Below are 19,732 nucleotides of genomic sequence, written 5' to 3' on the forward strand. Positions count from 1 at the left end.
AAGACAGGTAAGATTCTGCACAGAGCCTTACCTAAGACATAAGTGCATTACTTTTGATAATACATATTCCATGACAGGTAAGGAAGGCATTCTTGTCAGAACAACCTAAAACACGCTCAATCTGGTTTATGCCATGAAAAAGGGGGAGATATGGAGAGCCTTTGGGGCTGCCTGACAGGAATCTGACACTGGCTAGACAAGGAATTGGGCTTCAGGCAGGAATCTGACATTAGGCTAGAACAAAAAAGTAATTTCAAGCAGGAATCTAAATCTTAAGCTAGAAGAAAGAAATAGGCTTCAGGCATGAAAAATGACTTTGGGCTAGGACACGGAAGTAGGCTCAGATATTTTGGTCATCCTGATAAGCCCTTAGAAACAGTGATCATGGGAGTAATAACAGGACTTTTTTTTATTGCGTTGCTTGTTCTTTGACTATTTGTGTTTATTGTATTGCTTGTTCCTTGACTATTTTGCATCTATTGTATTGCTAGTTCCTTAACCTAGAACTGATCTTAATACTTGCATGTAATTAAAATGGTATAAAAGCAGATGGGGAGGGGGGGAAGACACACCCTTATAGCAGATTTCCTGATCCATTGACTGTTACAAGTTTAGACCCTTCTTCATTGATGTGACTGATACTTTGCTGTCAGAACAAACAAACATACATACATATATACATATATACATATACATATATATATCCCACAATGAATGTTCTCTCAATTTTGACCAGTTTCAGTTTTCTGTAATAATTTGTCTGTTGCAAAGAGGTGCATCTTTGATGAGGGATGAGGGATACATTTATTACAAATGTTATACACTTATGTTTATATTATCCTAAAATGCCATGCCTTGAAAAGAAAAAAAAAACCATTATTCCAATCAAAAAGAAAAGCCCCACAAAGAATAATATATCACAAAAAAGTATGCCTCAAGGTGGATACTTATTGTTCAAGAATAGTAGGAATTAATCAATAAAGTGCATATGAAGAAGAAGAAAAAAAAAAACAGGACAGGAACTCATTTTATCCAAGGGAATGAAAAACATATAAGCATTCCATTATACTCCTATGCAGATTGTCATTATTTTCCATTTGTTTTAAAGCTGTGACTTACAACACCCAAAACTCAATCTTGACTGGGGGGAGGGGCTGGAGGGGAGGCAACAAATAAAAAGAAATGTATCACCTTCTATACAAAACACTCACTCTACTATGATTTGAATATGAAATGCCCAAAAAAGACTTGTACTTGTACATAGCTGAGGTTAGGTCACTAGATTTTAAGGGATTAGTCTATTGATGGACCGACTGATAAGGAATGGGCTATTTGACGGTGTGGCAGCTGTGGGGCAGGACTTTGAGGGATGTGTCGTGCCCTGCTCTTCCCCCCCTCCCTCAGACTCTAGCCTTGAGATGAGCAGCTTCACTCACTGCAGCCTCATACCGTGACTCTTCTGCCTTGTTATAGCAGAACAAGCAGGGGATCCAGATGAACATCATGCGCCAGACTAACCTTCCTACTTTAACTTCTGGTGTTTTATAACCATGATGAAAAGCGAACATTCTCCTCAGACCCTAGTACACAAATGAATTCACTGCAGTACCTTTGATTAAGGAAACTGCTATAAACAGAGAGGCTAGGGACCACAAATATAACACTGGACTTTAATGCCATGAGTAGACTCTCCAGAAGAATTCACTTACTACTGAATAGAAGCAACAGGCTCTTTGTAAAACATTAACCTTCCTATGTCTATTGTATGAGAGGAATTTAGGAGTGTAACAGCTTTGACAACCAGTGTCACCAGGCACGGCTACCAAAATTTAGCTTTCATTATGGAAGCTATTTTTGAGGGGCTTTTTAAATTCTTTTAATTCTTGATGTATTTTAGGGAACTTTTAATTTTATAAAAAGCAAAAAAAAAAAAAAAAAAAAAAAAAAAAATTGTTCATTTTGGCCAGTCTAGCACATCAAGCTCCTACTAACACATTCTGATTTCCTTATAAGGCAATCACTTCGCCATCTGCAGACCATGTCCTAGTCAACCATCATAGCCACAAGGTAAGTCAACTACCACATCACAGTCCAAAGGCTCACAGTAACTGCTCAGAGAAAGGCACAGCCCATTCTGAAGCACTGAGGTGCAGGACCATCATTCTTTACTACTGGATCTCTGAAGCTAGAATCCAGGCTGTTGGCAGCCATCTTGTAGCTACGGAAGAAGAGTCGGGCAAAGCTGACATTAATATGGAGGTATGACAACAGGCAAACTCTGCTCATTCTTTCAACCCTGAATCAAGCCACATACAATACTAATTTTATTAAGAATTAACACCTGCACTTGGGAGACAGAAATAGAGATCTCTCCCACAGTTCAAGATGGTGAGTTCTAGGCCAGCCAAGTCTCTGTAGTGAGACTCTGTCTTTTAATTAACTAATTAATTAAAAGTATAATGTGGTTTTCTATAACTTATGACCAACAGTTGAAACTGATACACTACCTAGAAGCTAGCATGAAAGAGAGAAGTCCCTAGACAAGAGGTTTTTATATATAAAAAACTAACTCCAGAAACGCTAACAGTTATTCTGAATCTGTAACAGTATAAAAGCTCTGAACTGACTCCTATTTTCTGCCTCTAACCAAAAGGAATGTAATATTTGGGGCTAGTAAAAGTGTAATAAAATTGTCTTTTATAAGATGCATGACGATTCTTTAAAGGTCTCCTTTTGGCCACTTTGCCTATTCTGGCCACACTACATGTTTACTTCAAATTGAACTGATACTATGTTCAGATTTCATGTTAGAAATCCTTCAATGATTCAACTTCTATTATTTTTTATGACACATAATATAATCAAACAGAATAGTGACCAAAACCCTTCAAAAATAATATGCAAGCTTACATGTGAAACTTTATCTGAATACCGGTCAGTCTTCATTTTCCAACTTCTTTATGATCCAAATTCCTTTCCCTCTCCCTTAGTTAAAACAATGTAATTGAACAAGGGCTCTTGGGTATTCAGGATAAAGAGAAGACTGGAAGACTGCAAAGCAGACCACCATTCCATATCATCCCACCCAAAAGAAGAGATCTGAGAGTGTAAAGTATCCAAAGTTTCCAGCAATAAAAAGAGTTATAGGACTCTTTCAGAACAACACAAACCTTCCTCTCAGCACAAAGTGCACACGTTAGAACATAACTAGAATACTTTAACTGTTATTACATATAAGAGGGCAAAAAAAAGTTTGACTTTCATGAAATCTGGGCTGCACATGTCTGGCAAAGAAAAAAAAGGTTAATCTTTCACAAAGTCCCACAGCTAGTGATCTAAAAATGAAAGCTTTCACTACTTACACCACATGTAAATATACATCTACACGCTGCCTCTAATCCCTTGATCTGCAGAGAGAGAACTGAGAGTGCACTGTGAAAACGGTCAGTGGGCAGACATTTAAAGTCCTTTCCCACATGAAAAGAGTCCTGAAAAAGAGATCACAAAACACCAGAAAAGCACTCAATATATGAGAGGTTGTAAATCCAGTATGAACTGTATCTATTACACAAAGAGAAAACATGCAACAAAGTGACTGGGCAAGGCAGACATGAATTAGACCAGGCGTACAAGGCAGACATAAGCCCACAGAAAAGCACACTATGGAATACAAATCCATAAATAACAAAGACATCTATTATCATCAACAATATAATTGTAAGGCAAACTAAATTATAATAAGAATTTGGTATACTTTAAAGGAAAAAACCTATTTAAGGAAGCCCTTAAGTAATATCAATATGGTAAATACATTTTAAATGTTCTAAATCAAGTGTTTGAATCAAAGCTATCATGAACAAAGCATTACCTCTTTTTTTTTTCAAAGCATTAATTCTAAGGCTAGTGAGATTCTCACACATTTTGAATAGCCAATGCCTGATTATACTGAAGAGACTCTTCCTGTGCCTATAAATATAACGTCTTCTTTACTTCTTTAATTAACAGCAATCCAAGCCTCCTGGTAAGTGCTAGAGCTCTATACTTGGGCCCCTAGTCCTCTGCATATCTCTATGGAAACCTACCTGATAGGTACATTCATGAGATGACAACACTTCCTGCAGTCTACAAAGGATGGTAAGATGTTGACAATACCAATGCTTACAAGCAGGCTTCGATGTGCCAGAAGCTGCTCTGACAGGTCACTCATTTGGGTATTACCTTTAAAAACATTCAATGAAGTAATCATCTCACTGCAGTCAATGCAGAAACTAAGTCACAAAGAAGTTAAAACACAGTAAGTCCACAGCACAGGCATGACTTCCACCTTGGAATTCTGGTCTAGACTCCATGTGTTTGACAACTATAGCTCAAACGTACAGAACAGGTGTTTTCTGTCCTCCAAACCTACTTCTACTTCTCATTGACTCCACTTTCCTTTGTAAAAGGATCAGCCACAGTTCTTATCTCACAGCTGGTGAATCTTATGACTAATGTTGTAACATAATGTAAAATACTTAGAAAAGTACCTGACATGTAACAAGTATTATGTAAATACTGTTTCACACTATCTACCAAAAGTCTCATAGTGGGCTTGAAACAACCAAGTACCACTGTTGTAAACCTAACAGAATTTACCATGCAAGACAGTCTTGATGCATCCTTTGTAATTCCTAAGTACGGTTATCAAAAACAAAACAAAACCAAAAACACCACCAAATTTCTAGATAATGACAGAACCAAGTCTCTCAATTTTTAAGAAAAAAAATATATATTTTATTTGAAATTCTTTATAGGCTACCAACTACATACAAAAGCAAATAAATTAAAGATAGTTTCAGACATATAAGAACTCAAATAGCAGAATTATGTTTCATAAAGAAGACAGTTTGGTGAGAATAAAAAGCAAGAAGGAAACAGGAAATACGTAAGAAAACTGTAGCACTAACCCAGGAGTCCAGTGGAAAGAAAGCCCAAGGTTGCAGCTGTACAGCAGACCTAAAAGGCAACGAGTCTGCATTAGAACAAGAAATCAGGAGGATTCAGGAGAGACTCCTCAAGAAAGTACCCACACATTTGAAAACAGGAACAGTAGGCAGCACACAGGAAGACATTAGAAAACCACAAAGAGACATGGCTGCTTTGGTCGCCATGAGAAGACAAGAGGGAAAATCTCCAGAAAAAACAAATGTAACAAGAACATAATCCTCACACAGACCCATCAAACATGGCAATGGTCCTAAGGAGCTGATTAAGAAAAAGAAAAGCCATCTAAAACAGATGCTGAGGCATTCTCCTTGGGTAAGCAAGGGGTTATACCAGACTTTAGAAATGGAAACAGAATTCAAGGCCCTTCCTTCCTTACCTAAGCTATTTACTGCCCTCTCTCAACTGAACCTTTGGTCACTAAGTCTCCAGGTTTTTAAGTATTTACAGAACATCTTACTTGCTAAGTGCTGTTCAAAAGCTAGAGACAAAGCAATGACCAAAATAAGCCATGAAGTGTGCTCTGTTAAATGGAGTATCAGTCAATGTCTGCTATTCTCTTAAGAATCTGCTAAGCAACTAGTTTTCTCCTAATTGTATTAATCTAAATATTCTTGCTTTCTCTTTAACAGTTCTTAACTCTTTACAGAATTGCATTTATCTTCTTACATTACCATCTAAGATGTAAAGAATATAAAAATGATTATTAGTATTATTAACTTCATTCCATTCAACTGACATGTAAATAAAGCTGTCACACATGCAAAAAACTATAAAGTCTTATTGTCACTTAACAGGTGAGGAAGCTGAAATTCTTTTCAATTATGTTTTTCCCCAGACCATTGGTCTAGTTCATAGAAAAATTAAAACTTAAATTCAGTATGCTGAACGTCTGTGTTGAGTTCAAACAAGCTGCCAAAATAAACCTTAATCCAGAAAAGAAGAGAACAGCATTGGGCAAGCACTTAGTGTTTCCAAGTACAGGACAAGCACCTAAGATACAGACTTCCTTCCACACATCAGTGCCCAGCTTTATAATTAATTACATATGGATCATGTTGAAAACTTCTAATCCAAACTACAGCTTATCTTTAAAAAGCTTCAATTTCATAGCAATATACAATGTTTAAGATAAATAAATGTTTAGAAATGCTAAATATACTTTATATACCTGCTTATTTTTAGATTCCTTCAAAAGGAACTTTCTAACATTAATCCCATAAATATACTTAGTTACTGTTTTAAATGAATTTAATAGTAGTGGTAATAATACTAATAATAATGTTTACATTAACTTGTACTTACAACACAACTCATTTTCACGAACCAAAGGAGGTTTAGAAAGGTATTTTTAAACATAAACGAAGAGTTATATACAAAAACATTACATTCTAACAGTCAGAAAGCTAATCCTGGTATTTCACATAAACAGATGTTAACAGTAAGCCAGTTGTGTATACGTTCTTTAATATGTAGCCATATCTACTCAATAATTTGCATTATTAACAGAAAAATGTAACAGCCATACAAATTTCAAGATATCCTTGTAACACCGAATAGATGTAGTTATTTTATATTCACAGATGAGCACCCAGCCGATCCTGACCATCCAATGAACATTTACTAGAGATTGCCTGATGTGAGCAGCTCTTCCAGGGACTTAGAATATTTCCTAAAAGAAAACTCAGAGGAAAGGTGCTTGTCCTTGGAAACACTCTAAGTGCTTGCCCAATGCTGTTCTCTTCTTTTCTGGGTTAAGCTTTATTTTGGCAGCTTATTTGCACTCAACACAGACGTTCAGCATACTGAATTTAAGTTTTAATTTTTCTATGAACTAGACCAATGTTAAAACTCCGAGGAAAGGTAGCCATAACTACTAGTCAGAAACAGGTGAAACAACAGTTGTAACGTATTGGCAGGTATCCTTTATTGTGCCCCTTCAAGAACAAGCATGCTACAACAGTGTTCTCAAACTGTGGGTCCGTTTGGGGTCAAACAACCCTTTCACAAAAGTCAAAAATCAGATATCCTACTGATTAGATACTTACATTATAATTCATAACAGTAGCAAAACTACAATTATGAAGTTTGAACGGAAATAAATTTATGGTTTGGGTCAGCACAGCATTAGGAAGTATATTAAAGGGTGTCAGCATTAGGAAAGTTGAGAACCACTATTACTAGAAGATTTAATCCACTTAATCAATAAATTACTATATAAACACAAACTGCCTAGGGAATAAAAGATTAATTTCAAATAAGTCAACTTTTGTTGTTGTTTGGTTGACTGGTTGTTGACATTGCTTGCTATGCAGCATGGCCTGACCTCAAACTCAGAATTCTCCTACCTTACATTTAAGAACTATAAGAATTGGAAAAAAAAGAGATGGAATTTTAAACCAAGTATTTCTAGATGAAAATTATGCAAATTCACCACACCATGAAATTGAGAAGAACATTGGAAGGCTGAGAAGACAATGTAACATTTGAATTCAATTCTAACAACCTGCTTGAATAAATAAACACAAGTCCACAGTGTATGACAAAACAGCAGCAAATTATAAACATGTAGGAGGCAAAATACTAGTAGTGCTTATGCTATAGCCTAGATAAACACAAACTGAAATCTACAGCTGCTGGGGGGGGGGGGCAGGGATCTCTGGGAAGTGCTAGAGACCTGGGATGGGGAAGGCTCCCAGGAGTGGAAAGATAAGCACACAAACCTACACAAAAAACTTTGACCTAACATTTGTCCTGTCTAAAAGGAAATGCAAGGACAAAGATGGAGCAGAGTCTGAGGGACAACTGACCCAACTTGAGACCCATTGCAAGGCCAAGCACCAATCCCTGACACTATTAAAGATCCTCTGTTACACTTGCAGACAGGAGCCAATCCTAACTGTCCTCTGAGAGGCTCCACCCAGCAGCTGACTAAAACAGATGCAGACTCAGAGTCAAACATTAGACTGAGGTCAGGAACTCCTTAAGGGGAGACTTGGGAGGACTGAAGGCCCTGAAGGGGATAGGAACTTCATAGGAGGGAAGACCAACAGACTCAACTAACCTGGACCCTTGGGTGCTCTCAGAGACTGAGCCACCAACCAAAGACTGAACTGCGACATACCTTACACATACATATGCATATTCAGGTCAGTCTTGACTCCCCCAACAACTGGAGCCGGGGGGGGGGGGGGGGGGGGGGGGGGGAGGGGGCATCCCTAAAGCTGTCACCTGTCTGAGGAATCTGTTCCCCAACAGGCAGCCTTGTCTGGCCTCAGTGGGAGAAAGATAAGTAACCCTGCAGAGACTAAGGATGTAAGTTTGGGGGTGGAGGTGAGGAGGATTTCATCCTCTCAGAGAAGAAGTGAGGGGGACAAGAGGAGGGGACAGGGGGAAGGACTTCTGAGAGCAGCAAGTGGAATGTTAAATAAATAAAGAGACAAAAAAAAGAGGAAAAAAGAAGGCATATAACCTAAATTAGGTTTGTTTTTTCTTGTGCTTTTAGTTTTAAATTTTCAAAGAAACACCTGGTCAAAATTTTAAATCAATGATTTTGATTTAAAAAATAAGCACAATGCCACAAATACCTTTTAAAAGTGCCTCAAAAGCCACCGCTGTGCAACCAGCAACAACAAAAAGACACAAGCTCTACTGTCAACTTGTTAACAAAAACTTAGATCTGTTTTCTTCTTTTTCTTTTTACAGTAAGATGTGTTTATTTTTATGGCAGGAGTACAATATTAAACAATGGTCAAAGGAAAATGGAAACATAAAAATATTCTTGACATATAAACAAATATAATTTTCTTATACCCTATCTTTTCAAATTAATAAAAGATTCACAACCATATAAAAAGCATAAACCTATATGTGACCTGAAAAATAAAAGCTGAGTAATTTATAGACATAGACATGCATCTAAGATGAGACTTTAACATAAGCAGGTATGGCTTTGCCTCCACTCAGACCACTCCCTCTCCACTCCCTGTCTCTCCCACACTGTCAACTTCTTAACGCATGACCTCTTCTTCTATAACTATTATTGTTACACACACACACACACACACACACACACACACACACACACACACGAGAGAAAACAGATATGAAGTCAGTCAAGATGGAGACACAGAAGACCTTACCTTCCTATTACTCTGCATTAGGTTACTACTAACATGGCTGGAATCCATATAATACACAGAAAACCTTTACACTAAACTGTACAGGAATATTTATCTGTGAGTCTATATGAATACCAACATGACCTGATTCTCAGAATATATTTTACATTTATATTCACAATTCTAAGATAACCACAAAAAAGAAAATTCAATGATCATGCATTAGTTTTTAGATTTATAAAAGTTAAAACAGAAATGAAGTTTTACATCCACATGCTATACATAAATGCACTTTTGTAAATATAAACATAGGAAAAGCCATTTCAAAGGCATTTTCAGACAAATATGTATGACAAGTCAATTGAATAAACCAGATGAAATCCACACTCACAACAGACCCAAAATATAAGATATGGACTTCTTGGGTCAAGATTAAACTTCTAAAATTGTAAAAGATTACAAGGAAGAGGCCAGAGTGACGTCAGGACAGTTGAGAACACTGGCTGCTCTTGCAAAGGCTCTCAGCACCCATGCCGCTGCGTAAAACCTCTGTAACTTCAGTCCCAAGGAATCTGACAATGCCCTCTGGCCTCTCCAGGCATGAGGCACACATACAGCACACATACATACAGGCAAACATTCATGTATGTGTGTGTAGTGTATAATAAAAATAAAATATATAATAAAAACAAATCTTTTTTTAAAAAAAAAACTATTTTAAAAGATAAAAAAGGAAGGACTATTGCATTAACCAAGGACCAATACAAGGACTTAAACTGGACTTTATTTACTAGCTCAATTAAAAGAAGGGCACCTGGTAGAAAGTAAATAAATATTTGGTTAAAAAAACCAAGATATAGGCTCAGAGGGGAACCAAAGGCAAAGTGGACTGAGTATGCAATCATGAACTTTGATAATATGCACAAAGTATTTCTACATATCACCAGAAACCAACTAAAAATAGAAGCAGGGAAAGGCACCACTCACAATAGGGGTGGGAGTGGGGAGAGCCCTAGAAGCAAAAGCAAATGTTTCAAAATCTAGGAGGGCATTTAAATATGTGAGCAAAGAAATCAGTCTTCTGAGAACTGACTACAAAGATACTCTCTCTATAACTATGAGTAGCAAAATGACAATTGACCCAAATTAACTTAGAAGTTAAAAAAGAGAAATAAGGTATCGGGTGTGCCTCAGATTTAGAAGCTTGCTTTGCTACAAAAATAGTCACATAATCAGAGTGACCAGAGGAGAGGCTGAGCAGAGCCATGTGCACTCAGGCTCAGCAGCGCAGGCTTAGCATCTGATAGAACTGTGTCACAACAAATAACTTCTACCAGGAAAAAAAAAAAAATGGAGCCCTTGCCCAAATCACACACAAAGGTGAAGGCCAGGTAGGTGCAAGGCTGCCACAGCGAGCCTGGAGAAGCCATTAGGAAAGGGTTCTGCTGTGCTGTGCTGTGTGCTAGATAAACCACACCACTCTGCTGCCAAAAGAACTAAACCAGCTACAAAAACAAACCAGTTGATACCAGTCAAGTATAGAAGCAGCTTCTTGTTTCAGAGAAAAGGAAGCCTCGAACATAAGCCCAACAAAAGGGGCAGCTATTCTCAAAAGATACCTATAAAATTAGGAATAAAGTCCAAGAAGCCAAGGAAAAACACAAATGTTGAATGGTGAGGACCAAGATTAGAATCTCAACCCTACCAAGAAGCCACTGAGCTCTACGGCCTAGATGTAAAGGCAGGCTAAACACCAGATACAATTACCTCTGGTCCAGATAGGATTAAAGTGGTCCAGAATTATTGTTACCTGGCAGAATCAAGCAAAAAGCTTTTGGTGGAAGAAGACAACAATATTCAGAGACTCAAATCATCTCTATTTTTTTCATTTAGTTAATTAGTTAGTTAGTTAGTTAGTTAGTTAGTCTCTGCTGCTATTACAAGGATTAAGTCTATGGCTCCATGCATGCTGGTCAAGCACCCAACCATTGAGCTACATCCCTCAGTTCCCTTTTTTTTTTTAAGACAGGAACTTATGACATAAACTTGGCTGACCTGGAATTCAGAATGTAGACCAGGCTAGAATTCACACAGCCTGACTCTGTCTCTCAAGTGCTGGAATTAGAGAGACTATTTCAAAGATAACCAGGCACAGACCAAAACCATGAAAATAGTAAGAAAATTGAAAGAAAATAATGATCACAAAAACAAACTCAATAGGCTGTGATACAGAGAGATGGGGGAAGGGAGGGAAACAGCTAAACTAAAATATACACAATGGACTACAGAAGGGCAGAGGGGACTGCAACAAGCACTGTGTGTGTCAGAGAAGCTCACAGGTTTCCAGCACTGACCACAAGTATGAAGCTGTAAAAAGAGGACAGGTTGGGTGGACTGGTGGTGGAAAACACCTGCACAGCATAATGAGATTCCAGCATCACCAAAATCAGAAAAAAAAAAAAAAAAAAAAAAAGAAACCTATACTAGCTATATCAAAAGGTGGGACAAATACCAAAATACAGGTTTCCCATCCATATATATCTTTACATATCTTTTATATATGTTTATATATATATATATATATATATATATATATATAGAGAGAGAGAGAGAGAGAGAGAGAGATAGTATATATACTATATATATAGTATATATATACTATATATATGTGTAAAGTATGTATATATATGTATCTTTACATATATATATATACACATACACACACACACATATATATATATATATTATATACTATGTACAAAGGTTGAATCTTAAAAGTAACAACAAAACTTAGTGGGAGAGACAGAGGAGGAAAATACTTATACAATGGCATCTTCTAATCAACACTGACAGCCAAGATTCACAGAAACAAAGTGGAGGAGGGCTTTGGGTGCAGCTCAGTAGTGGAGAACTTCTATAGCATGCATGAATGCATTAGTCACTGCATTTCATCACCAGTATCACAGAAAAATAGCAATCCATATTTTTTTTAAAAGTAAAAAGAAAAAAAAACCCTAAGATTTATTACCATCTTACACATTAAAAAAAAAAAAGTTCTGCATGCATGCAACTGGGAAATGTAGAAATAAAAAGCTGTTAACGCAAACTTACAGAAAATATATATATTACACATTTTATATATTATACATTATATATGCAATGTATATTTATGCACAAAGAATTAAACAACAAAGCATACAACAAGGACCAGCACAGCCCATAAACACTGAGGTAGCCACATTTGGGGAAAGCACAATTTCATGACTATGGAAACGACTACCAGAGTGAATCCCACGTGGGGAAGGGAGGGTGAGTTCCCAACAACTCAAAAAAGAAATGAAATCCTTATGCTGACAATCTCCAAAACAATGCTAGTCCTGTTAGATAAACACAGAGAATAGCCATGTACTAGAAAACAGGTCCTCTAATGCTCCCGAGAACTCACACAAGCTGCCAATGAGGTAACAAGCAAAGAAAACACCCAACAGCCCCATCCATGTCTTTGCCACTCCTGGCCTTTTTCAGTATAGATATAATGTGCTCTGGGAAGACAGCAACTGGGCTGTTCCTCATTCAGGAGTTGTAACATGCCCAAGGACTGTCTCCTTATAAAGGATATGGAGGGAAAGAACCCCTCCCAGGCTAAATGGTGACACCAACTCCTCAGGACTGCATTCACATCCAAGTGCATCTATAAAAACTGTAGATACTTTCACAGTTTGTAATTACTGGTACAAGAAAGAAACTTCTTGAATCAACTCCTACTCTGTGCTTGCAATGGTTAACATTACCACTTTAAAACCATGAAAATAGATGTCTAAAGTTTTCTATTTCCTACACTTCTACTCCATCTCTTATTTGATAATTTTAAATGCCAAATGAAGTGAGGTCAGCCCTGAACAATTTTATAACACTTCTCTAACTGGGGTGTAATTATTCTCAATTGTTGTGCCACTTAGGAGTCATCTGATTTACATAAATACTAGTTAAGAAAAATAGAAATTCCAAGATACTAATTAAAATGTCACAGATGATTTAATCGTCTGTCAAAACAGGGATTATTTAAACTTCTGTCTTACTTCCTTTTAAAGAAATTCTATTTACTATATATTCTCCGCAGGGGGAAAAAAAAAAGAATAAATGTCCAAGTATTTTACCAATCAAACTTTAAAATGACTCTGGTTAACCACAAATTGATTCAAGTAGTTATGTGCTTTTTCTGAATTTATGTTACCAAGACATGTTTGACAGCATAAGTAACGTCATCTAGAAACTGAATTAAAAGTCATTTCACTGATAGGTCTTCTTACCACTCACATAAAAAGGCCACTGAGACTTGGAGGGACTGATGAGCAGGTCTTCTAGTTAGGCTACAAACCAGCAAGTTCATTTTTATTAAGTAGTGCACTCCGCTGACCTCATTTCACACTTGCTTGTGTGCTTGTGTGTATGGACACTCTGCTAACCTCATTTCACACTTGCTTGTGTGCTTGTGTGCATGGACACTCTGCTGACCTCATTTCACACTTGCCTGTGTGCTTGTGTGCATGGACACTCTGCTAACCCTCATTTCACACTTGCTTGTGTGCTTGTGTGCATGGACACTCTGCTGACCTCATTTCACACTTGCCTGTGTGCTTGTGTGCATGGACACTCTGCTAACCCTCATTTCACACTTGCCTGTGTGCTTGTGTGCATTCTTGTGTGCATGGACACTCTGCTAACCTCATTTCACACTTGCTTGTGTGCTTGTGTGCATGCTTGTGTGCATGGACACTTGAGAAAAAAAATCAATTACTTTTCAAAAATTCAGAAATGTAACTTCAACTATTTACCAGCTATAGATGGTAATACAAAAAAATTTAGAGGAGGAAAGGTCATGAATGTTATGAAGTTTCAATAGAATTCTAGCCATCACTTCCTGAGCGTAGATAACTAAGCAGATGCAGTAACTGAAAGTACAAGAGGACCTAGCAGTGCCTGGCACGCCTTGGGAAGAAGCGGCTTCTCTCAACCTCCTGCCTACACATCTCCTTTTCCACACTAATGTTTTCTTTGTAACAAGAACTACTAGTCAGATGCTACCGTGGAACCTTTACAATGAGATTAACAAAGCAATTTTAAATACTTACTGTCTTGTTCCGTAATCTGATTATGTCTGAGACGGAACCGGCTCCACAGTACTCCATCACAATCCAGAGGTCTGTGTTCTTAAAGTAACTGCCGTAGTACTTCACCACGTACGGACTGAGGAAGAGACACTGGGTTTAGTTCATTTGCAAAGGAAAGTGTTTTCTTACTCCCAATACATTTTCAGCATTTCATGTTTCAACAAACCAATTTGATGAATAAACCCCTATTTACATTAAATAGTTTGTAGCTAGATTTCAGCAACTGTGTATAATTAGGTTTTACTTCGTGGATGAAAATTTAACAAGATTACAAGCCAGAGGGGGCCCAAGTGTTTTGAGCGATTCCCAACAAAAATAATGCTTTATTTTGGCAAGGCATTTACTATGTAATATTAGAAACAAATGGAAGTAGTTTCCTTTAACAAAGATATTTTAAGTATAACTATTCTAAATGATTTTTCATGTTTAACTTCAAAATAATGTATATTTCAATGAAGGCAAGTGGGACTTCTCTCATTCATGTGCCTTTGTAGGTTCTTGAGGAAAAATTATTTACACACACAGCATATAATCAATTAATACTATTAACAAGTTAGAGTATTTCTTAACTGACAGTTTAAGTCTTCCAGAGATAAATGAGCTGGGTTCATAACCAAGTTGTTTTCCAAAAACCTTAAATTACAAAAGAACTGTATTACCATTACTGATTATTAATATGCTACCTGAGACTAGTACATAAACTATCTTCCCTAATTGAGAAGAGGTAAAGCATCCATAATCACAGAATACACGAGGATTAAACTACAGGACAGCATACACTATGCTGCACACAGTTTTTACATGAACTCAAAAGAGACTTGAACATAGTGGAACATTCTGAGAGAACATAGTAGAAAGGATTTAATGTGAGTAAAACTAGTTATAAATTGGCTTGGTAGTTAAGAGAATTGGCTGTTCTTCCAGAGGACCCAGGTTCAAGCCCCAGGACAAACATGGCTCACAACCATCTGTGACTTAGGTTCAATGAGATCTGATGCCTCTTCTGGCACCACAGGCACCAGGCACAAATACAAATAGTGCTACACAGACATTTGTGAAAGCAAAACAGCCATACACATGAAATAAGATAAATAAATCTAAAAACATCTTAGAGAGAGGAGATGATTTAAAAATAAACATGCATGAGTAAGACACCCAGAAAAAAACATGGTTGTTTAAAGGACAACTTGTTTCTAGGATACATCTAGTCACGGCTTTATCAAAGGGCAGTTACGTTACTAAGGTATCAGTGTCACATAAAGAAAATACAATAACAGATCTTTTTAAAAGTATTATAGGGCCAGCAAGATGGCTCTGCAGGTAAAGACTTTACCCCTAAGCCTAACAGCCTGCATTCAATCTCCAGCACCTACATGACTGAGACCCAATTCTTTCTCTTCTAACTTTCACATGTACACTTGGGAAATACACCCAAATAAATAAATGTTAATATTACAAAAGAACACAGGAAGGTATTATAAAGTATTATAAGGTATTATAAGCAGAAGACACAGCTCAGTGGTTGGGAGCCCGTGCTGCTACTACACTGGACCTGAGTTCATGTCCTGGAATGCAACCTGTGAGCCAACCTCTGACCTCTGCAGATGATTGAAAAATAAGCACTCACGCTGCACACAGATACCTGCACCCACACTCACACTGCACACAGATACCTGCACCCACACTCAGACACCACACAGACACCTGCACCCACACTCACACTGCACACAGATACCTGCACCCACACTCAGACACCACACAGACACCTGCACCCATACTCACACTGCACACAGATACCTGCATCCACACTCACACACCACACAGACACCTGCACCCATACTCACGCTGCACACAGATACCTGCATCCACACTCACACACCACACAGACACCTGCACCCATACTCACACTGCACACAGATACCTGCACCCACACTCAGACACCACACAGACACCTGCACCCACACTCACACTGCACACAGATACCTGCATCCACACTCACACACCACACAGACACCTGCACCCATACTCACGCTGCACACAGATACCTGCATCCACACTCACACACCACACAGACACCTGCACCCATACTCACACTGCACACAGATACCTGCATCCACACTCACACACCACACAGACACCTGTACCCACACTCACACTGCACACAGATACCTGCACCCACACTCACACACCACACAGACACTACTGTTAGGTCTCAAACCCAGGACAAGTCTCAGTACCCGTGGCTTCTCCCAGCACCTCTCAACAATACACAAAGCAAGCTCTATTAAATATACTACTCAGTATATGTGTGACAATCGCTACGAGTTTAAAACATCCACTATGATTCTTACAAAGTGTGAAAACCAAGATATTTTGCTGTCCAGAAAAATTCTTATCTCCTTTTTTCTGACCAAATTTCAGAAGCTGAAATTTTTCTACTTTTATTTATTTTCTTCTAAATAATTTTATGTTAATTTTCAATCATTCATCTATATCAATAATTAGCAGTTAACATGTAACGTGTTTTAACTTCATTTCCAACTCTTGTTTTCCTTGCCTTTTAGTGTTTTTATGATCTTTTAACCAACTATTTTTTTATTAGTTCTATTTTATGTGTATGGTATTTTGTCTGAATGCATGTCTGTACACAATGTCAGAGTCTGATAATCAAGGAAGCCAGGAAGAGGTATCAGATCCTCTAGAATTAGGCTTACCAACAGCTTGAGCCACCATGTGGGTGCTAGATATTAAACCTAGGTCATCTAAAAGATCAGCCAGTGTGCTTAATCACTGAGCTAACTGTCCAGTCCCTTCACCAACTCATTTTTTATATTTTGTAATTTAATAATTATAATATAAAATTGAAGGTTAAATATAAAAAAACAGCAATCATATAATCAATATTCATTTCGGCCTTTATTTCATTCAATAACTATTTCAGAAGTTTTTCCTATAGCCAAGGCAGTCAGCTATAAACTTATGTAAAAGTTCCAGGACTCTGTTCGTACTGACATCCTTTTACTTTCCCTTTGAAAATGTAAGTGCATAGAAGAATTCAGATCTGTGTTACTCCTGAAGGTCTCACAGTCTATAACCCTCTTCTCTGTACTCTTCACACATGCTAATTCCAATCATTCAAACAAAAATATACTGCAAGCCATTAGAATGGATTCTGAGAAGTAAAATTATGAGTCTTCTCAAGAAATAGGAGAAAAAAGATAACAGTGCTTGAGAAGAAAAATGTGTAAGACTTACTCTCATCAAAAAAAAAAAAGAAAAGTGATTAAATGCTGCTCAGATTGGTAGTTAAAATACTAAATATGAGGCTGGGGAGACGCTCAGTGGTTACAAGCTACTTCTGTCCTTGCAGAGAGCCTGAGTTTAGGTCTCAGCATTGACATGATGCCTCGGAACCACCCACAACTCTAGTTCCAGGGAATCCTGGCCCTTCTCTAGCTTCCTTGAGCACCAGATCATTGTGCAGATACATACATGCAGATACACACACATAGATAGAAAATTAAAGGAAAAATCTCATTAAAACACTAAATAAATAAGAGTGCCACAAATGCACTAGGAAATGGAAAGGCTTGTCTGGATTAAGAAAAACTTAGATCAATAAATCTTAAAAGTCCTAGTAAGTTGTCCACACTGGAACTATATGTTCAGTAATATATAGCAAGGCCAGGAGGCAGAGGCAAGTGGATCTCTGTGAGTGCAAGGCCAGCCTGGTCTCCCTCCCCATTCACTCAAAACACTGTAGTATATGGCAAGACCCAAGAATACTGAACAAAAAAGAACCCCTGAATTCAGAGAATCTAAGAGTCAGGGAATCAAGAATCCAAGTGAACAGGCTACAAAAAGGAACTCAAGTGAGGAAATGGAGAAAGAGTGGTGGGACTTAAGGAACACTGTGTGCTGTCCTTGGGACGCTGGACTTATCTAGGTAGTAATAATCCACTTCAAGGTACTGAACAGAAAATCTGCATGTTGGACAGTTCACTCTAGATTCAGGAAGAAAACAGATTGACCGAGGGAAGAATGGAAGACAATGAAAACAAGTAACACACTGTTACAAAACAATCTAGAAAGCACTTACAGGTTCCAAAGTATCCTGGGGCCAAGGAAACAACGGCTTTATTACCACCTATGTGTACATGAACAGCTAATAGCTGGGCTCCTCCCTTTCCTACGTAACACTGAACTGAAATTCCTACAGTATGACACTAAGGGGTTAGACCTAGTGCAGCAGAGCAGCACGTACTTGCTAGCAAGACCCTAAATTTATCTCCAGTCCTTCTAAGAAGCAAATAAAAAATTTTAGAAGTATGCCATCAGTCCCCACTTTATATAATGATAAAAAGTAATAAGAAGTCCAGCAGTTCCTGGATGGAGCCCCTCTGGTGACAATTATGCCAGGCTCTACGTACATGCATACAGGCTCACTTTGTTCACTTCTGTTCTATCCTTGTCATGTTTGGCTCTTTACATAATAATAAAGTAGCAACAACATCAGGAGAGTATCAAGTGCAGCTGATAGTCCAGCAGAGTCCTTCCTTGTGCTCAAACTGTAGCAGCCATACTCTCACCAAGTTACCAAGTGAAATATCAGCAAAGTATGGGAGAAATTTGCAGTTACATACTTTGATCTGAGATTAAGGAGTATATTGTCCTATTACTATTTGATTTCAAATTATAATAGAAAATATACAAAATAATCTAAACATATAACATATCTAAAACATAAGTAAAATATACTGGACCAACAACATTCCCCTAGGATTACTCAAGCACTTCATTAGCCAAACTGTTTCTACTATACAGATGCTTCTGACTCTACAGTAGGATCAGGTCTGACGAAACCTCTATACACTGAAAACACTGTGTTGCAAATGTACTTTACAAAGCTAACCTACTGAATACCTAAGTAGCAATACAAGACATTATAGGGTACTAACTGTTTATTCTCACAATCAGAAGGCTGATGGACTACAGCTTACTGCTGCTACACAGCATCTCAAAAACAAAGTAGTTCAAGGGGGAAAAATCTAAATTTAGAATTCAAAGTAAGGTTTATACTAAATGGCTTTGAGTTTCACATGAAACTGTATTATGTAAGTCAGGGAGTGTCTATAAAGACTTTATACATAGCTAGGACTGTCTATGTAAGTCAGGGAGTGTCTATAAAGACTTTATACATAGCTAGGACTCTCTATAGGACTTTACTGTCTCTAGGGATGCTAATGTGTCCAGACCCTTGTAAGTCTCCAACTAAGACACTGTGTGAGAGTGAGACAATTCTGATAAAGAATCTTCTTCTTCCTGCCTAGAGAGTGGACACTGGGTTTAACAGGAACCGCTCTCCTGTATTATTACTTGATAAAATGTCATAACCAAAAGCACCTAGGGGAAAAAAATGGCGTACGGTTGTGAAGGGAATCCATCAAAGCAGATGAA

The 19,732-nt window shown here is 37.7% G+C and overlaps 1 protein-coding gene across 3 annotated transcripts in view; it reads right to left on the reverse strand.

Annotated features, from left to right (window-relative positions):
• The window catches only part of Stk3 (serine/threonine kinase 3), a 237,565-nt gene that overhangs the window by 185,306 nt on the left and 32,527 nt on the right, over nt 1-19,732 (reverse strand). For all 3 annotated transcript variants that reach the window (XM_076911255.1, XM_034517278.2, XM_076911254.1), the window contains exon 4: nt 14,237-14,351. In XM_076911255.1, coding sequence (XP_076767370.1) covers nt 14,237-14,351 — 115 coding nt within the window. The remainder of the gene's footprint in view (nt 1-14,236; nt 14,352-19,732) is intronic.

Source organism: Arvicanthis niloticus, chromosome 13, assembly GCF_011762505.2.
Source record: "Arvicanthis niloticus isolate mArvNil1 chromosome 13, mArvNil1.pat.X, whole genome shotgun sequence".
NCBI classification, from domain to species: Eukaryota; Metazoa; Chordata; class Mammalia; order Rodentia; family Muridae; genus Arvicanthis; species Arvicanthis niloticus.